This window comes from Manis javanica, chromosome X (genome assembly GCF_040802235.1).
Source record: "Manis javanica isolate MJ-LG chromosome X, MJ_LKY, whole genome shotgun sequence".
In the NCBI taxonomy this organism is placed as follows: domain Eukaryota; kingdom Metazoa; phylum Chordata; class Mammalia; order Pholidota; family Manidae; genus Manis; species Manis javanica.
The window spans coordinates 34,536,581-34,553,781 of NC_133174.1; the positions used below are offsets into that span (position 1 = coordinate 34,536,581).

Below are 17,201 nucleotides of genomic sequence, written 5' to 3' on the forward strand. Positions count from 1 at the left end.
ACTTGTTTACCAACATTTATTCTTTTCCATTCTTCTTGTGAATTGCCTTCCTTCCTCTCTTTGAATCCCCAGGCCTCTACCCCTTTTCTCCTTTGTCCACAATGACATAAATAGCTCCTTTTGCCCCACTGGAATCTCCCATGTTTATGTGGATTTCCAGTATATAATTAAATTTGATTTTCTCTTCTTAATCTTTCTCCATGTCAATTTAATTCTTAGACTAGCCCAAGAACCTTGGAGGGTAGAAGGAAAATTTTCTTCCCCAATACCCCTGATAGAAACACCTTATATAACTACAGTAAATACCAAAACTAGGAAATTGACATTGGTACAATCAATAGACCTTTCAGATTTCACCAGTTTTACATATACTCATGTGTGCTATGTGTAAAGCTATTCAATTTTATCAGCACGTGTAAATCCATGTAGTCACCACAACAGAAATACTGGACTGTTCTACAAAGATCCTGGCATACTATCCATCTACCTACCCCCTTCTTTTCTGCTCCTCATACAAACTTTTCAGTCTTCAACACCTGACAATCACTAATCTGTTTTCCAGTTCTGTAATTTTATTAATTCAAAACTTATATAGAGGAAATCATACAGTATATGACCTTTAGGAGTAGGTTTTTCTTCTTAAACACAGCCTAATTCCCTTGAGATGCATCCAAGTAGTTGCATGCATCAATATTTTTGTGATTTTTCTTGCTGTGTAGTATTCCACTGTATGGATATACCACTTTTAACTATTAAACCATTGCAGGACATTTTAATTATTTCTAAATGTTACATATTTCAAGTAAAACTGCTATGAAACCCTGATTACAGGTCTTAAGTGTGAATATAGGTTTTCCTTTCTTTGGGATGTGTATTTCCTTGGAGTACAATTGCTGGACTGTATGTAAAAAAACGTTTAGTTTTTTTAAGGAATCTGCCAAACTTTTTCAGAGTGACTGCACCACTATATATTGCCATCAGCAATGTATGAAAGATCCAATTTTTCCATATCCTTGGCAGAATATAGTACTATCAATATTTCTTTTATTGTAGCTCTTCCAATAGTTGTGTAGTGGTATCACTTTGGGATTTAAATTTATATCTCCCCAACAGATAAAGATGTTGACTATGTTTTCATGTGCTTGGTAGGAACTTGTATAGTCCTTTTTGGGAAAATGTTCATGTCTTTTACTCACTGTCTTATTGGATGGCTTCTTTGTTTAACTATTGAGGTATTTTTCATGTATAGATTGTACATTTGGTGTCATGTCTAAGAACTCCATCTCCTAGGTCCTAATGACTTTCTGGCATGTTTTCTTTTGAGAGTTGTGTAGTTTTATGTTTTACATTTAAATCTATGACCCACTTTGAATTTTTATATGTTAGGTTTAGGTTGAGGTTCAAATTTTGGCTTAAGGATGTCCAGTTGCTCTACTGACATTTGTTAAAAAACACTATCCTTTCTTCATTGAATTGGGTTTAAACCTTTGTCAAAATCAGTTGGCTGTATTTGTGGGGCTACTTCTGGGCAAACTAATCTGTTCCATTAATCTATGTGTCTATCCCTCTGACAGTAACACACTGTATTAATTCCTATAGCAAGATAAGTCTTAAAATGGAGTAAATGATTGTTCCCACCTTATTACAGTTTTTCAAAATTGTCTTAGCTATTCTTATTCTTTTGTTTTTCCATATATATTTTAGGGTAAGCTTTCTATATCCACAAAAAATATTCCTGGGATTTTAATTGGAATTGGAGCAAACCTACAGATAAATTTGGGGGGAAATGTCATCTTTACAATGTTGAGTCTATCAATTCATGAACAGAATATATCCCTGTTTATTTCTTTGATTTCTTTTATCAGAGTTTTGCAGTTTTTACCATACAAGGCTTCTACATGTTCCATGGTATTTATACTTGAGAATTTCATTTTGTTTGCAAATAGTATTGTGTTTTTCACTGTGATCTCCAGGTGTTCTTTGCTAGTATATAAAAATACAGAAATATAATTCGTTTTAGTGTATTTTATCTCATACCTTAATGAACTCACTTATTAGTTCTGGGAGGTTTTTTTTATTGTACATCCTTGGGATTTTTGTACATAGACTTCCATGTCATCTGCAAATAGGAACAGTTTCATTCTTCCTTTCTAATCTATGTGCTTATAATTCCTTTTCCTGCCTTATTGTGATGGATTCCAGAAATAGGTTGATAAGAATGACAAGAATGAACATCCTTGCCTTGTTCCCATTCTGAGGATAAAATCATTTTGAATAAATTTCTCTGAAAAATGTAAGGTCTGTCTAGATTCAGTTTTTTTTGCATGTGGATGTCTAGCTGTACTAGCACCATTCGCTGAAAAGACTATCCTTTCTCCATTGGATTGCCTTTGTTTCTTTGTTAAAGATTAGTTTTAATACATGGGTCATATGAAATATGGATCATTTCAAAGGGGGCTTGTGGGACCAAAACCAGGAGCTTTTAATGCTGTGACCAAATTTTAAAGTTCTCCATAGGATGCGATAGCCACTTAATATATAGTGCTATGTTTTTATGAGGAGATATAAGATTTAGCCACTCATATCCACATCCATGATTAGCAATGTAGGAAAGTAAAAAGGTTTAATAACAAGCAAAAAAAGGATCAGTTAACTATATTCGTGTGGATCTATTTCTGGGCTCTCTTTACTATTCTTTTGATCAGTTTATTCTTTCACAAATACTACACTATCTTGATTACCGTAGCTTTAAAGTTAAGTAATGGAGTAGTGTCAGTCCATTAACTTTGTCCCTTTTGGTTATTCTGGTTTTCTTGTATTTCCATATAAACTTTAGAATCAGTTTGTGAGTAACTTTCCAGGATTTTGATTGGCAGTGTGTTGCATCTGTAGATTAAGTTGAGACGAACTGGCTCTTAAAAATTTTGAGTCTTCCTATGCATGAACATGGAATATCTTTCCATTTATTTTCTTTCATCTTCTTTGATTTCTTTTATCAGAGTTTTGTAGTTTTCTTTGTATACATCTTGCACATATTTACATACAGGTATTTCAATATTTTTGGTATTAATATTATGGTGTTGAATTTTGAATTTCAAATTCCAGTTGCTCATTGGTGGTATATAGGAACTATATATATAAAACTATTGGTTTTATTTATTAACCTTGTGACCTGAAACCTTGTTATAATTATTTATCATTTTAGGATCTTTTTACTGTTATAGATTCTTTGGAATTTTCTATATAGACAATTATCATCTGACAACACAGTTTTATTTTTCCCTTCCCAATCTGTATAGCTTTTATTTCCTTGTCTTACTGCATTAGCTAGGACTTTCACATAGGATGCTGATAGGAGTGGTAAGTGGGGATATCCTTGCCTGTTTGCCAGTTTTAGAGGGAAAACATCTAGTTTCTCACCAGTAAGTATAATGTTAGCTAAAGGTTTTTTTTTGTTGATGTTCTTAATCAAGTTGAGGAAGTTCCCCTCTATTCCTACTTTGCTAAAGGATACCCCCTTCATTCCTTTTTATAGTGGAATAATATTCTATTGCGAGTAATATTCCATTTTGTTTATCCACTCATCAATAGATAAATACTTGATTTGTTTCCACATTTGGCAACACTGAATAATGCTGCTATGAACATTTGTGTATCAGCTTTTATATGAACATATTTTCAGTACTCTTGGATATACACCTAAGCATGGAATCGCTAGGTCATAGAGTAACTATGTTTAACTTCAGAGGTACTACCAAACTGTTTTCTACCACAGCTGCACCATTTTCCATTCCCATGAGCAATGCACAAAGGTTCCAATTTCTCCACATTCTTGCCAACAAATGTTGCTGTCTCAAGTATATAGTATAATATAATCTCTTCAAATCCTAGTAGGTGTGAAGTGGCATCTCATTATGGTTTGTATTTTCATTTCCCTAATGACCAGTGAGGCTGAGTAGCTTTTGACATGTTTATTGACCATTTGTAAATCTTTGAAGACATGTCTATTGAAACCCATTATTATTTTTAACTGAGTTGTCTATTATTGGTTTTTAAGAGTTCTTTGTATATTTGGGACACTAAAACCATATCAGATGTAATTTGTAAACATTTTCTTCCATTCTGTATCTTTCTTGATAGTGTACTTCGAAGCACAAAAATATTTAATTTTGATTAAGTCCAAATCCATTTTTTTCTTTGGTTGCTTCTGCTTTAGGTTTTATATCTACCAAACCATTATTTAACCCAAGGTCATGACTTATGCTGTTTTCTTCTAAAATTTCTACAATTTTAACTCTTACATTTAGATCTTCTATCTATTCTGAGTTTTTTTTATATATGGTATGTGACAAGGGTCCACCTTTATGCTTTTGTCTACTTGTCCTCATACCTCTGTTTTCAGAGACTATTCTTTACCCATCAAATCATCTTGGTACTATTGTTGAAAATAATTTGACTATAAATGTGTGGCTTATTACTGGATTCTTAATTCAATTCCATTAATCTATATGTCAATCCTTATGCCAGTACCACACTATGTATATTAATATAGCAGTGCAGGAAATTTTTAAACCAGGAAATTTGAGTACTCCAACTCTGTCCTTTTTTCCAAGATTATTATGGCTATGGAGTCCCTTGCTTTTGTATATGAATTTTATGGTCAGCTTGTCAATTTCTGCAAAAATGATGGTAGGGATTTTGACAGGGATTGCATTGAATCTATAAATCAATTTGGGGAGCATTGCCATCTTAATATTAAGTTTTCTGACCAATGAACATGGGAGGTCTTTCAATTTACTTAGTATGCTCTTAATTTTTTTCAATAATATTTTTGACTTTTCAGTTTAGAAGTATTGTACTTTCTTAAATATATTCCCAAGTATTTTATTACTTTCAATGCTTTGTTAAATTGTTTAATTTTACTTACAGATTTTTCACTTTTAGTATATAGAACCACAATTTTTATATATTGATACTGTATTTTACAATATTATTAAACACATTGATTCTATCAATTTTTTTTGTGTGTGGATTCCTTAGGATGTTCTATATACATGATCATGTCCTCTGCAAAGAGGAAGTTTTACTTCTCCCTTTCCAATCTTGATGAATTTAAGTTCTTCTTCTTGTAAAATTTTCCTAAAATTTCCGGTACAGTGTTGAATAAATGTGTCAAGAGTATACATCTTTGTCTTATTTCTGAATTTAGGGGAAAAGCATTCAGTCTTACACTATTGAATATGAAGTTAGCTACTGTTTATCCTTAGATGTTTTTTAGCAGTTGAAGAAGTTTCCTTCTACTCATAGTTTGTTGAGTGTTTTTATTGTGAAAGAGTGTTGGATTTTGTTAAATGCTTTTCTGTATCTGCTTAAATGATCATGTGACTTTTGTCCATCATCCTATTAATAAGGTATATTACACTGATTGAACTTTAAAGTGTTCAACCAAGAATGCATTTCTAGTACAAATCCCACTTACTCATAGTATATAATACTCTAAAAAATACCTTTCTTGAGATATAATTAATATACAAAACAATTTGTCCACAAAATGTATTAACTTAATAGATTTTGGTACATTCACAGTCATGCAATCATCACCACATTCAATTTTTTGAACATTTAATCACCTCAAAGAAATCTTATACCCATTAGAATACACTCTCCATTCCTACCTTTCTCCAGATCTTGGCAGTCACTAATCTACTTTCTTCTGTCATTATAGATTTGCCTATTCTAGACATTTCATATGAATGGAATATGTAATATGTGATCTCTTGTGACTAGATTCTTTCACTTAGCATAATGTATTCAACATTCATCCACATTGCAGCTTATATCAGTATGCCATTTCTTTTTATGGATGAAAAATATTCCATTGTGTGGATATACCACATTTTGTCTAATCATTCATCAGCTAATAGACACTTAGGTTCTACCTTTTGGCTGTTATGAATAATGCTGCTTTAAATATTCATATACAAGTTTTTATGAGGACATGTTTTATTTCTCTTGAGTATATGCCTAAGAGTCAAATTACTGGGTAATATGATACTCCCTTTAATTTTTTGAGGGATTCTAAAACATTTTATATGTTGCTTGATTCAGTCTCCTAGTATTTTCTTGATGACAGGTATGTTTATATTCATAAGTGATACTGTTTTGTGGTTTTCTTGAGTTGTCTTTGTCTAATTTTGGTACCGATGTAAGCAGGCCTCAGAATATGTTAGGAAGAGTTCCTTCTATTTTCTTAGAGGAATTTGTGAAGAAATGGTATTAATTCTTTAATTTCACAGGTGAAGTCATCTGGGTCTGAACTTTTCCTCATAGGAAACTTTTTATTACATTTTCAGTCTCATATCTTTTCTTGTTAAAGGTCCATTCAGACGTTGTATTTCTTTTTCTTAAGTCAGTTTTGGTAGTTTTCCTATTTACAGGAACTAGGCCATTTCATCTAGGTTATCTAATTTGTTGGCATACAATTGTTCATAGTATTCTCTTATAATCCTTTTTACTTTTATAATGTCAGTAGTAATGACTCAAATTAATAAAATCAGGAATGAAAAAATGGGTTCTTTATTGATCAGACTAGAAAGGTTACTCAATTTTGTGGGTCTTTTCAAAGAACCAACTTTTAGCTTTGTTTCTCTATCATTTTTCTATTCTCTATTTCATTTATTTCTCCTCTAATCTTAATTATTTCCTTATATATGCCTATTTTGGGTTTAGATTCTCTTTCAGTTCTTTAAAGTAGGTTAGGTTACTGATTTGAAATCTTTCTTCCTTTTCAATGCAGACATTTACAGTAATACATTTCTCTGTATCACTGCTTTTGCTGCATCCCATGAAATTTGGTTTGTTGTAGTTTTGTTTTCATTCATCTCAAAGTATTTTGCAATTTTCCTTTCAATTTCTTCTTTGACACATTGGCTATTTAGTAATGTCTGGTATAATTTCTACATATTTGTGATTTCCCCAAATTTTCTTCTGTTATTGATTTCTAATTTCATTCATTTATGGTCAGAGAAGACACTGTATGATTTTCACCCTCATAAATTTATTGAGACCTATTTGATGGACTAAGATAGTCTATCCAACATAATGTTCTCTATACACTTCAGAAGAATGTGGTCTCCTGTTATTGGGTGTTCTACAGATGTCTGTTAGGTCTAGTTGGTTTATAATGTTGGTCAAGTCTTCTCTTTGTTATCTTCTGTATAGTTGTTGTATCCATAATTTAAAGTTGGGCATTGAAAGTCTCCAATTATTATTGGTATATTGCCTATTTCTCCATTCAGTTCTGCCTGTTTTGGTTACATGTATTTTGGGGCTCTCTTGTTAGATGCACATATGTTTATAAATGTTATATCTTCCTGATGGATAGACTCTTATTATAAAATGTCCTTTATGTCTAGTAACAATTTCTGTTTTAAAGTCTATTTTATCTGATATTACTATAGCTGCTCCAGATGTCTTTTGGTTACCATTTGTAGAATACATCTTTTTATGCCCATTTACCCTCAACCTACTCGTGTTTTTGAATCTTAAGTGTTTTCACAGACAGCATATAACTGGGTCATGTTTTCACCCATTTTGCCAATCTCTGCATTTTAATTGGTGTTTTTAATTTATTTACATTTAATATAATAACTGATAAGGTAAATTTATGTTTACAATTTTGCTATTTGTTTCCTATGTCTTCTTTCTTCCTGTATTCCACCATTACTGCCTTATTTCGTGTTAAACAGATTTTTCTTGTGTACCCTTTAGATTTATTTGTCATTTTTTAAACTATTGTTTTTGGGTTATTATTGCTTGACTTGGGGATAACAACATCTTATAACAATCTACTTCAGGTTAACATAAAATTAATTTCAATAGTATACAAACACTTTGATCTTATATGGCTTGATTCCCTCCTTTGTGCTGTTATTTTCATTCTAATTACATCTTCATGTATTATATGCCCATCAATATAGATTTATAACTGTTACTTTATGCAGTTGTCTCTTAAGTCAGAAGAAAATAAGTTACAATCAAAAATATATTTATGCTTCTTTATTTGCATATGCAATGACCTTTACTGGTTCACTATTATGGTTGTAGTTATTATCTGTTTTCTTTTGAAACTAAAGGACTACTTCTATTTCTTGTAGGGCAGGCTTCCTAGTGATGAATTTTTTTACTTCTGTTTATCTGGGAATTTCTTAATTTACCCTTCATTTCTATGGTATCATCTTGCTGGACATATGATAGACAATCTAGTTTTTTTTATTATTTTAAATATGTCATCCCATTTTTCTTCTGGCCACCATGGTTTTTGATTAGAAATCTATTGGTAATGTTATTGAAGATTCCTTGTTCATGACAAGTTGCATCTCTCTTGCTCTTTTCAAGACACTTTGTTGCTTTTGACAGTTTGTGGTTTATCTGTGTTTATCCTATTGGAGATTGTTGAGCTTCTTAGATTTATGTTTTTCATTAGATTTGGGAAAACTTGGGCCATTATTTCTTCAAATGTTCTTTTTATCTCTTTCTCTCCTCTCCTTCTGGACTCCAGTTATGCATATGTTGATATGCTTTATGGTATCCCACAGGTCTGTGAGGCTCTGTGAATTCTGATCAATTATTTTTCTTTCTGTCCCTCAGCCTAAATAATCTTAATGGATCTATCTTCAAGAACTGCACATTTCTGCTGTCTACTCAAATCTGCTGTTGAGCCATTCCAGTTAGTTTTTCATTTTGGTTATTGTACTTTACAACTCCAGAATTTCTATTTGGTTCTCTGTTTTTAAAAGTAATATCTATATCCTTATTGACAGTTTCCATTTGGTGAGATATCATTCTCATACTTTCCTTTAGGTTTTTTAGACATGATTTCCTTTATTTCTCTGGACACATTTAAAATAGCTAGTTTAAACTCTTTTTTTCTAGCTAAGTCCAACATCTGGGTTTGCTCAGGGATAGTTTCTATTGGTTGCATTTTTCCTTATTAGGGAGACATTGTTTCTTTCCATGTCTCATAATATTTTATTGAAAACTACATGTTTTTAATAATGTATCAACTCTGTAAATCAAAATCTCCCCTCCTCCAAGGTTTGCTGTTACTGTTACAGTTTATTTTTGTTCTTTATTTGCTTAGAGAGTTTTTGGATCTAATAAAGTCTGCATTGTGTGTGGCTACTAAATCTTTGCTTGGTTAGCTTAGTCTTTGCTCAGGGCCTCTGTGTGTATGTATTGGAGCACACCTTCAACTCTTAGGTAGTTGACAACTCTGCTTACTACTTGCACAGCCTGAAAGTCAGTCTCGGTTGAGAGCTTAAAACCTTTTCAAGTCCTACACATGGGCCTGGCCTTCTTGATTCTCATGAATATGCTTTTCAGAGACCCTATAAACATCTCTTTATCCAGCTTTTCTTTTTAAGTTCTTAAGTTAGCTTTTGTTTGTCCCAACTGTTAATTTACTGCCTTGGGCAGCTATGAAGTTAAACTGCCTCTAAAAGTTTTCAACAAATGCCCCCAGGGAAACAGTTTTCTGCAGTGGGCAATCTCTGAGTCAAGCCAAATAAAGACAAGCCTTACAAGTGGGGTCTTCCAAGGAATTGTCAGACAGCTCAAATAATTTCCTGGGCATGAGGCTTTGGAGGAGTAGCTCCATCTCTGTTCTGCCTCTTCTGGTGGCTGCCAGTCTCCTGGTTTTCACCATGATTATGAGCTGCTTGCTTTCAAGGTTACTGTGGAACTGGAGAGAGGGGGATGGGGATGGTACAGGGGCAAGTTAAAATGCCTCAACACTCACGAATCAGCGGAACAAATTCTTCTTGCATTGCTGGAATCCATTGGTTAATTTCCAGAGTACTGAAAAAGTTGATTCTGACAATTTTTTTTTGCTGGTTTTCCCTTTGCTTTTATGGATATGATAATTGTTGAAGGTCCTTACTCCCCCAGTTTCGCTGACATCATCTGCTCTCTAGGGCTTTGAGAATGAGATATTCTTGGAGACTAAGCAAACTGGAACCCAATCTATATTCTTTCTAGAAGACAATTTACTCTTCCAAAATAAAAACTGCCATTTTTGAACTTTTAAAATTAAACCATAAGTAATTGAGTCCTTTAAAGAGCTTGGAACTCTGTCAATTCGGTTTTCAATTCTATACATCTTATCTTCCTTAAATTTCCTTGTCCAACTTGACTTAATTTTGATACCTATTTTTAAAATAAAAAGCCTAATTAGTGACTCAGCAGACTAAGGGATAGAATGTGTATTAATGAAAAGTTTTAGGATAATCATCAAGGAATTTCATTAATGGAGGCTGCATATGTAAGTAAGAAAACATCCTCCAATTAGAAGTAATATCCTAATATAAATTCACCCAGCTTTCATTTAATAGGAACTTCTTATTCATCTCATATACATAAACATCAATTTCATTTTTTCACACATGTGATAGAAGAAATTCTGAGCCATTTAGGAATAATAAGCCTTTTTAGCAATCTCATAAAAGCTGTGGACTCTCTTTCTAGGTAAATGAACATATATACATAATTCTGCTTACAACTTAAGGGATACTCTACAACCTGTAAGAACCCTTACTGACAAATTACAATTTTAATGGGAAAAATAAAGACAATATATTCAAATAATTACAATATCTCATCTTCAGTAGAGCAATTGGGAATTTAAAATATTAAAACATACATATGTGGTCTCGGACTACTACACATATTTCATTCTAAAATATGTATTTAGAATTTATTACATGTTTCCTTATAAAAACAAGTTAGAAACAATGGCTGGACACTATTACACTGTAAGTCAAGAGTAGGTATTCTTTTTGCCTTTGTATTATAATGACCTACCCAAATAAGCAGCATATGTTAGGTTCCCAGGTGACCCTTTGCAAAACCTATATTTTATGCAAAAATGTATTTGAATACAAATGCACTGAGAAAAATTTGAGTAACAAATGCACTAAGACGGAAATTTTGAGGCAATGACAAAGATCAAGTAAACCACTAAGACAAAAATAAAATAGAAAAGGAAAGAATAAAACAGAGTTTTAAATTTTCTGTTGCTTGAGAGACAGGCTTAATTGGAAAAGAATGCAAATGGTAAATACAGATATTTCTAGATATTCTTATTTGAACTCATGGATTTCTTTTTATTGTGTTAAATTTCACTTCAAAGTATGCTTCTTCTTAATATAGCATCTCCTACACTTAGCTATGAATGAGGTCATTTTTGGACCCTAACAATTTCTAAATGGACTGGAAGGGCAAGGGGCATGAGATGTTTTCCCTGTAGTGATTGGAAGAGTTGAAAAAAGCTGCTGTTGGGGGACACTGGTCAAAGAGGTTTTATAAAAGTGAAATAAATATTATTTATTATATGTATCTGATAATGAAATGTGTCCAAGTTAGAATAAGGTGAACTAGTATGAACATGAGCAACAGAGGGTATGGGAACTCCATTGCGAAAAAAAGAGAAACAAAGGTGGTGGTGGTGGGTGGTGAAGATAAAATTTTGATTCTGTTTCTTGGTCATTGTGAGTCACTGTACTAAAGAATATGGGAAAACTACATTTTGGTGTCATAAATATAAAGAACCAATTGCACATTTTCACGAGTGTCACTGAACTCTGATCAAAACCAGATAAAGTCGTGAGTAACATGCAAAACTCAACTGGGTATCATTTAATACCTATAGGTTATGGCCCTACCATATAGGGTCAATGGAATGACCTGGCCTTGTCTTTAGAACAGGATTTGAAGACATTTACATAGCCAAAGATATGCAAAAGGAATGAAGGAGTGAGCTACAATTTCAGTGAAGGGCTCCCATATATTCTATTAGGAAAAGACAAGACTCAGAGACATGGATTATGTGTAACTCTCACTCTCTCTTTTTTAAATTTGGTATTTGACTCTCTAGGTGACAGTAAAAAGAGGTCTAGCCTGGCAGTCTGGATCTATAGCTACAGAGATCCCTTCCTGAAGAAATCAGTCAATAAATAACCTCAGCCAATTGAGAAAGTAATTAATTTTTTCCCTAAAAAATGTCTTTAGCCTGGAGAGATTCAGAATTAGGCATAACAATGAGCTAAATCAATATAAAATAAGTATACTGAGTAACTAATTTTGACTTGTAATTTTAAACTGGAATCTTACTAAATTCATCAACAGTATCAGAACATTTAAGAGAAATTAAGATTCAAAATAAAGATGTTTATGTGCTACAGTAATATAAGATGTACAATAGTGTAAACTGGGTGAGGGGAATACAAGAATGCTGTCTGCTACATTTGTAACTCTTCTGTAAATCTAAAACTATTCTAAAACAAAATGTTTATTGGGGAAAAAATAAAATGATGCAAATACTAGAAAAATAAAAATGTTTAACAAACTAGGTTTATATAAAATTACATTAGTACTCAGGAAAGTTTTCCTTATTAGTTGACAACTGAGGAACAGAAAATCAAATACAGTATATTAACTTTAAATGTATGCATGTTTAAAGTTTTTAGAAAGATAACCTAGTTGTAAAGCCTGCTAAGAAGTAAATTTTAAATTCTGCTAAATTTATAAAATAATTTGTACTGCAAAATAACAATAGACAATTCCAGAGTATGACACCATAAGGTGTAAAACCTCTAAATTTTAGTAAAAGAATTGGAAGATTATAGCACTAAAAAATAATCTTTATAACAAGGTCTAAGAATTTTCTACAATCCGTACATGGATAATAATAATTAAAAGGGTTATAAAAGTATTTATAAAAATAATGATCCTGAAAAAGATCTGCAGGAAAAATATAACTTGGAGCTCAAACTATGTGGGCTTCTACTTCTCAAACTAAGATAAATGGAAAAAATATAAACAGGCTATTCTGCCTCAACATTTCCAATTTAAACAATCAATTGCATTGCTCTTGGAATTAAAAAGGAGAGAATTAAAGAAGGGTATGTCATTTACCAGACTGTGAAAAAGTCTAAAATTAGAAGAGAGGCTAATTAGAAAAATTAATATAATAATCAATCATGCCATCTGAAGTATGAGCATATGTGAACAGTGGCCACATGAAACTATGGCTTAAAAAGTTGGAAAAAGTAAATAACTTTAAAATGCTTATATACTGTTTATAAATACTTATCATGAACATGTTTATCAATGTCTTGAAGCAGAATTTTTAAGTTCTAGAAGTCCTCACAGTATTCATCTTTCAAACTTTACATGTAGGCCATATGTGACTGAAGCCAAACATGATATGAGTCTTTTAGTTCTATTAGATCATGATCGTAAAGGTAGTAAAGTTATGGACTTGAAGGGAATTCATCTTAGTTTCTTCTGAATCTGCAATTGTCATATCTGTGATTTTTCCCTTCCCTTCCTTTCCATTCCCATAAAACTCAAAATTAGACCCCTAAAAATATATGCCCAGATTTCACTTTCTTCCTAGCAAAAAATCATAGGCCTATAATAATCCTAAATGACTGTAAATTAATGTAGCTATCTTTCAAACACTGTGTTCTAGAATTCTGACAAACTAGAACAGAGCTTAAACTGTCTCCACCCACTTCCCACTATATTATATGCTCCATTCTCCACCCCCAGATGAAGGTTAGGTTGATAAATGGATTTTGGAGATGAAATAAAGCCAGACATCAAATAACTTACTTGAAATCCATCTCTTACCTTCTGTACTTAACCCTGGACTTGATGTGAACTTGGCTACATCAACAATTTTTACAGCAAATTGTTGCCCAGTTTCTCTGTTGATACATCGTCGTACAACACTGAAGGGACCCCTAAAAGAAAAAAGCCAAGTTTAATTCACTGATTTTCTTAAGTTCCTGTTTTTTTAAATATCTACTGATGCTTCATTGCCTACTATATCCATAGTTTTCAAAATCAAATTTAAGTGATGTAATCTTGAACATATTTTTCTATAAATCATATAGTAAATAATTAAATTATTAAGCCAGAAAAATAGAAAACAAATTTGCATTTTGAAATCACTTAGAAAAATTCCAAAGTTTTTAAAAAATTTTTGTGAAGGTATCATTGATATACAACTCTTATGAAGGTTTCACATGAAAACCATTGAGGTTACTACATTCACACATATTATCAAGTCCCCCTCAACACCCCATTGCAGTCACTGTCCATCAGTGTAGTAAGATGCCACAGTCAGTACTTGTCTTCTCTGTGCTACACTGTCTTCCTTTTGAGCCCCCCCTTCTCCCTCTCACCTCTCCCCTTTGATAACTGCAAGTCCCTTCTTGGAGTCTGAGTCTGCTGCTGTTTTGTTCCTTCAGTTTTGCTTTGTTGTTATACTCCGCAGATGAGTGAAATCATTTGGTACTTGTCTTTCTCCGCCTGGCTTATTTCACTGTGCATAATACCCTCTAGCTCCATCCATGTTGTTGCAAATGGTAGGATTTGTTTTCTTCTTATGGCTGAATAATATTCCATTGTGTATATGTACCACCTCTTCTTTATCCACTCATCTACTGATGGACACTTAGGTTGCTTCTGTATCTTGACTATTGTAAATAGTGCTGTGACCTCTTGTAGGCAGCATATAGATGGGTCTTGTTTTTTTATCCATTCAAGAACTCTTTTGATGGGTACATTCAGTCCATTTACATTTAGGGTGATTATTGGTAGATATGTACTCATTGCCATTGCAGGCTTTAGATTTGTGGTTACCAAAGGTTCAAGGATAGCTTCTTTACTATCTAACAGTCTAACTTAACTCACTTAGTATGCTATTTCAAACACAATCTAAAGGTTCCTTTTTTTCTCTCCTTTTTCTTCCTCCTCCATTCTTCATATATTACGTATCATATTCTGTACTCTTGGTCTATCCCTTGACTGACTTTGGGGGTAGCTGATTTAATTTTTCATTTGCTTAGTAATTAATTGGTCTACTATCTTTACTGTGATTTTGTTTTCTCTGGTGACAGCTATTTAGCCTTAGTAACACTTCTATCTATAGCAGTCCCTACAAAATACACTGTAGAGATGGTTTGTGGGAGCTAAATTCTTTCAACTTTTGCTTATCTGGGAAGTGTTTAATCCTCCCTTCAAATTTAAATGATAATCTTACAGGGTAGAGTATTCTTGGTTCAAGGCCCTTCTGTTTCATTGCATTAAATATATCATGCCACTCCCTTCTGGCCTGTAAGATTTCTGTTGAGAAGTCTTATGATAGCCTGATGGGTTTTCCTTTGTATGTGATCTTTTTTCTCTCTCTAGTTGCTTTTAATAGTCTGTCCTTATCCTTGATCTTCACCATTTTAATTATTATGTCTTGGTGTTGTCTTCCTTGGGTCACTTGTGTTGGGAGATATGTGCTCCTCCATGGCCTGAGAGATGATCTCCTTCTCCAGACTGGGGAAGTTTTCAGCAGTTTCCTCCTCAAAGACACTTTTTATCCCTTTTTCTCTCTTCTTCTTCTGGTAAATCTATAATGTGAATATTGTTCTGCTTGGATTGGTCACAGAGTTCTCCCAATATTCATTCATTCCTAGAGATCCCTTTTTCTCTCTGTACCTCAGCTTCTCTGTATTCCTGTTCTCTAATTTCTACTTCATTTATCATCTCTTCTACTTCATCTTATCTTTTTTAAATCCCTCCATTGTATGTTTCATTTCAGATACTGTATTTTTCAAAGTTTCTACCTCTTTCTTGAATTCCTCCCTGAGGTCTTGAATATTTTTCTGTAGCTCTGTAAGCATGTTTATGATTTTTATTTTGAAATCTTTCATGAAGATTGGTGAATTGTTTCACTTGGCCCTCTTTCTGGTGTTTGTGGGATTTGGGTTTAAACCAGGTTCTTTAGGTGTTTCATATTTGTAAGTGGCACCCTCCAGTGCCCAGAAGCTCTATTCTCTGGAGCTGCTCAGCCCCTGGAGTGATGGTGGGGGTCACAAGTGAGTGGTGCTGGTGCCTGCTGAGAGGAAAGAGCTCTTTCCTGCTTCCTGGCTGCAGTGCAACCTCCACTGCCATGGCCAGTTGGCCAAGCATGCAGGGAGAAGCCTCTGTGTTATGTACTTGTAGCTGCTGTAGGCGGGGCTGCCCTCTGGCTGGCCTGGCACAATGGCGGAGGCAGCCAGTTTGCGAGCTGGTGCCGGGCAGGAGGAAGGAGCAGTGGGGGGACTCAGAGCTGCATTGCCAACTAGGGGAATGGAGCGACTGAAGCTCTTGAAAGTTCCCAACCTGCTGGGCTGAATGTGCTGGGACAATTTTGTCCACTTGTCCTTTCTTCTGAGCAGCAAGCTCTGTGCAATCCTTGTCCCTTCAGCAGCCCTCTTACTATTGGAAGTCTTTTAGAGTACCTGACTTTCTTTTGTCCCAGAGTGGCTTGTTCTGGGTACCTGTTCTCTACAAGTGGCGGGAATTTCAGTGTCTCCAAGTATTCTGCCTGTCTTAGCTTCCCAATCACACTAATATCCAGAGCACCATGTAACGTAGGTTCGTGCTACCAGAGCAGATCTCCAGGGCTGGGTGTTCAGCAGTCTTATGCCTCCACCCCCACCCCGCTCCATTTGTCTTCCTCCTGCTGGTGATCTGGGGTGTGGGAAGGGCTTGGGTCCCACCGGATCACAGCTTTGGTACTTTACTCTTTTCCGTGAGGTCTGCTCTTTTCCCCAGATATAGGCAGTCTGTCACTGAATTCTTTCCTGTTGCTCTTTCAGGATTAGTTGTATTTGCTATATTTTCATAATATATGTGGTTTGGGGAGGAGGTATGTGTCTCACCTTTCACGCCGCCATCTTTAAGCCAATTGGAGTATATCTCACAAATAATCTAATATGGAAGGCAAAAAATCTTTGTAGTACCCTATAAATATCATCAATATCTTAAACAAAATACATCACAGTCATAGTATACACGTAGATTTTTATCTTTTGAACAAAAAACTCAAGTCATTCTTGACCCACTCCTCTCACCTTATCTACCACTTATCTAATCTCCACTAACAAGTTCTACTGAGTTTATCTCAAATATCTCTTAATCCTGTCCACTTCTCTCCATGTCTTATACCCTAGCCAAAGGTACTACCAGTTCCACCAGGACTACTGAAAAACTTGTTTCAACCATTCACTGCTGCAGTGATGTATTAAAAATGAAGATCTGATATTATGTTTCTGCTTAAAATTTGAGAGGCAGTAAGAATTTGCAATATATATATTTAG

General features: G+C 33.9%; 1 protein-coding gene and 1 non-coding gene across 17 annotated transcripts in view; one reads left to right on the forward strand and one right to left on the reverse strand.

Annotated features, from left to right (window-relative positions):
- Positions 1-17,201, reverse strand: part of CASK (calcium/calmodulin dependent serine protein kinase) — a 413,691-nt gene that overhangs the window by 300,545 nt on the left and 95,945 nt on the right. For 9 of the 16 annotated variants that reach the window (XM_037001503.2, XM_037001501.2, XM_037001498.2 and 6 more), the window contains exon 2: positions 13,693-13,805. In XM_037001503.2, the coding sequence (XP_036857398.1) occupies positions 13,693-13,805 (113 nt within the window). Of the gene's footprint in view, positions 1-13,674; positions 13,806-17,201 lie in introns of all 16 variants that reach the window. The other 7 variants (XM_037001491.2, XM_037001502.2, XM_037001496.2 and 4 more) reach the window with 1 other exon arrangement.
- On the forward strand, positions 2,440-2,570 carry LOC118968948 (small nucleolar RNA SNORA25). The gene has a single exon (XR_005056834.1). It is a non-coding gene; the product is annotated as a small nucleolar RNA SNORA25 (small nucleolar RNA).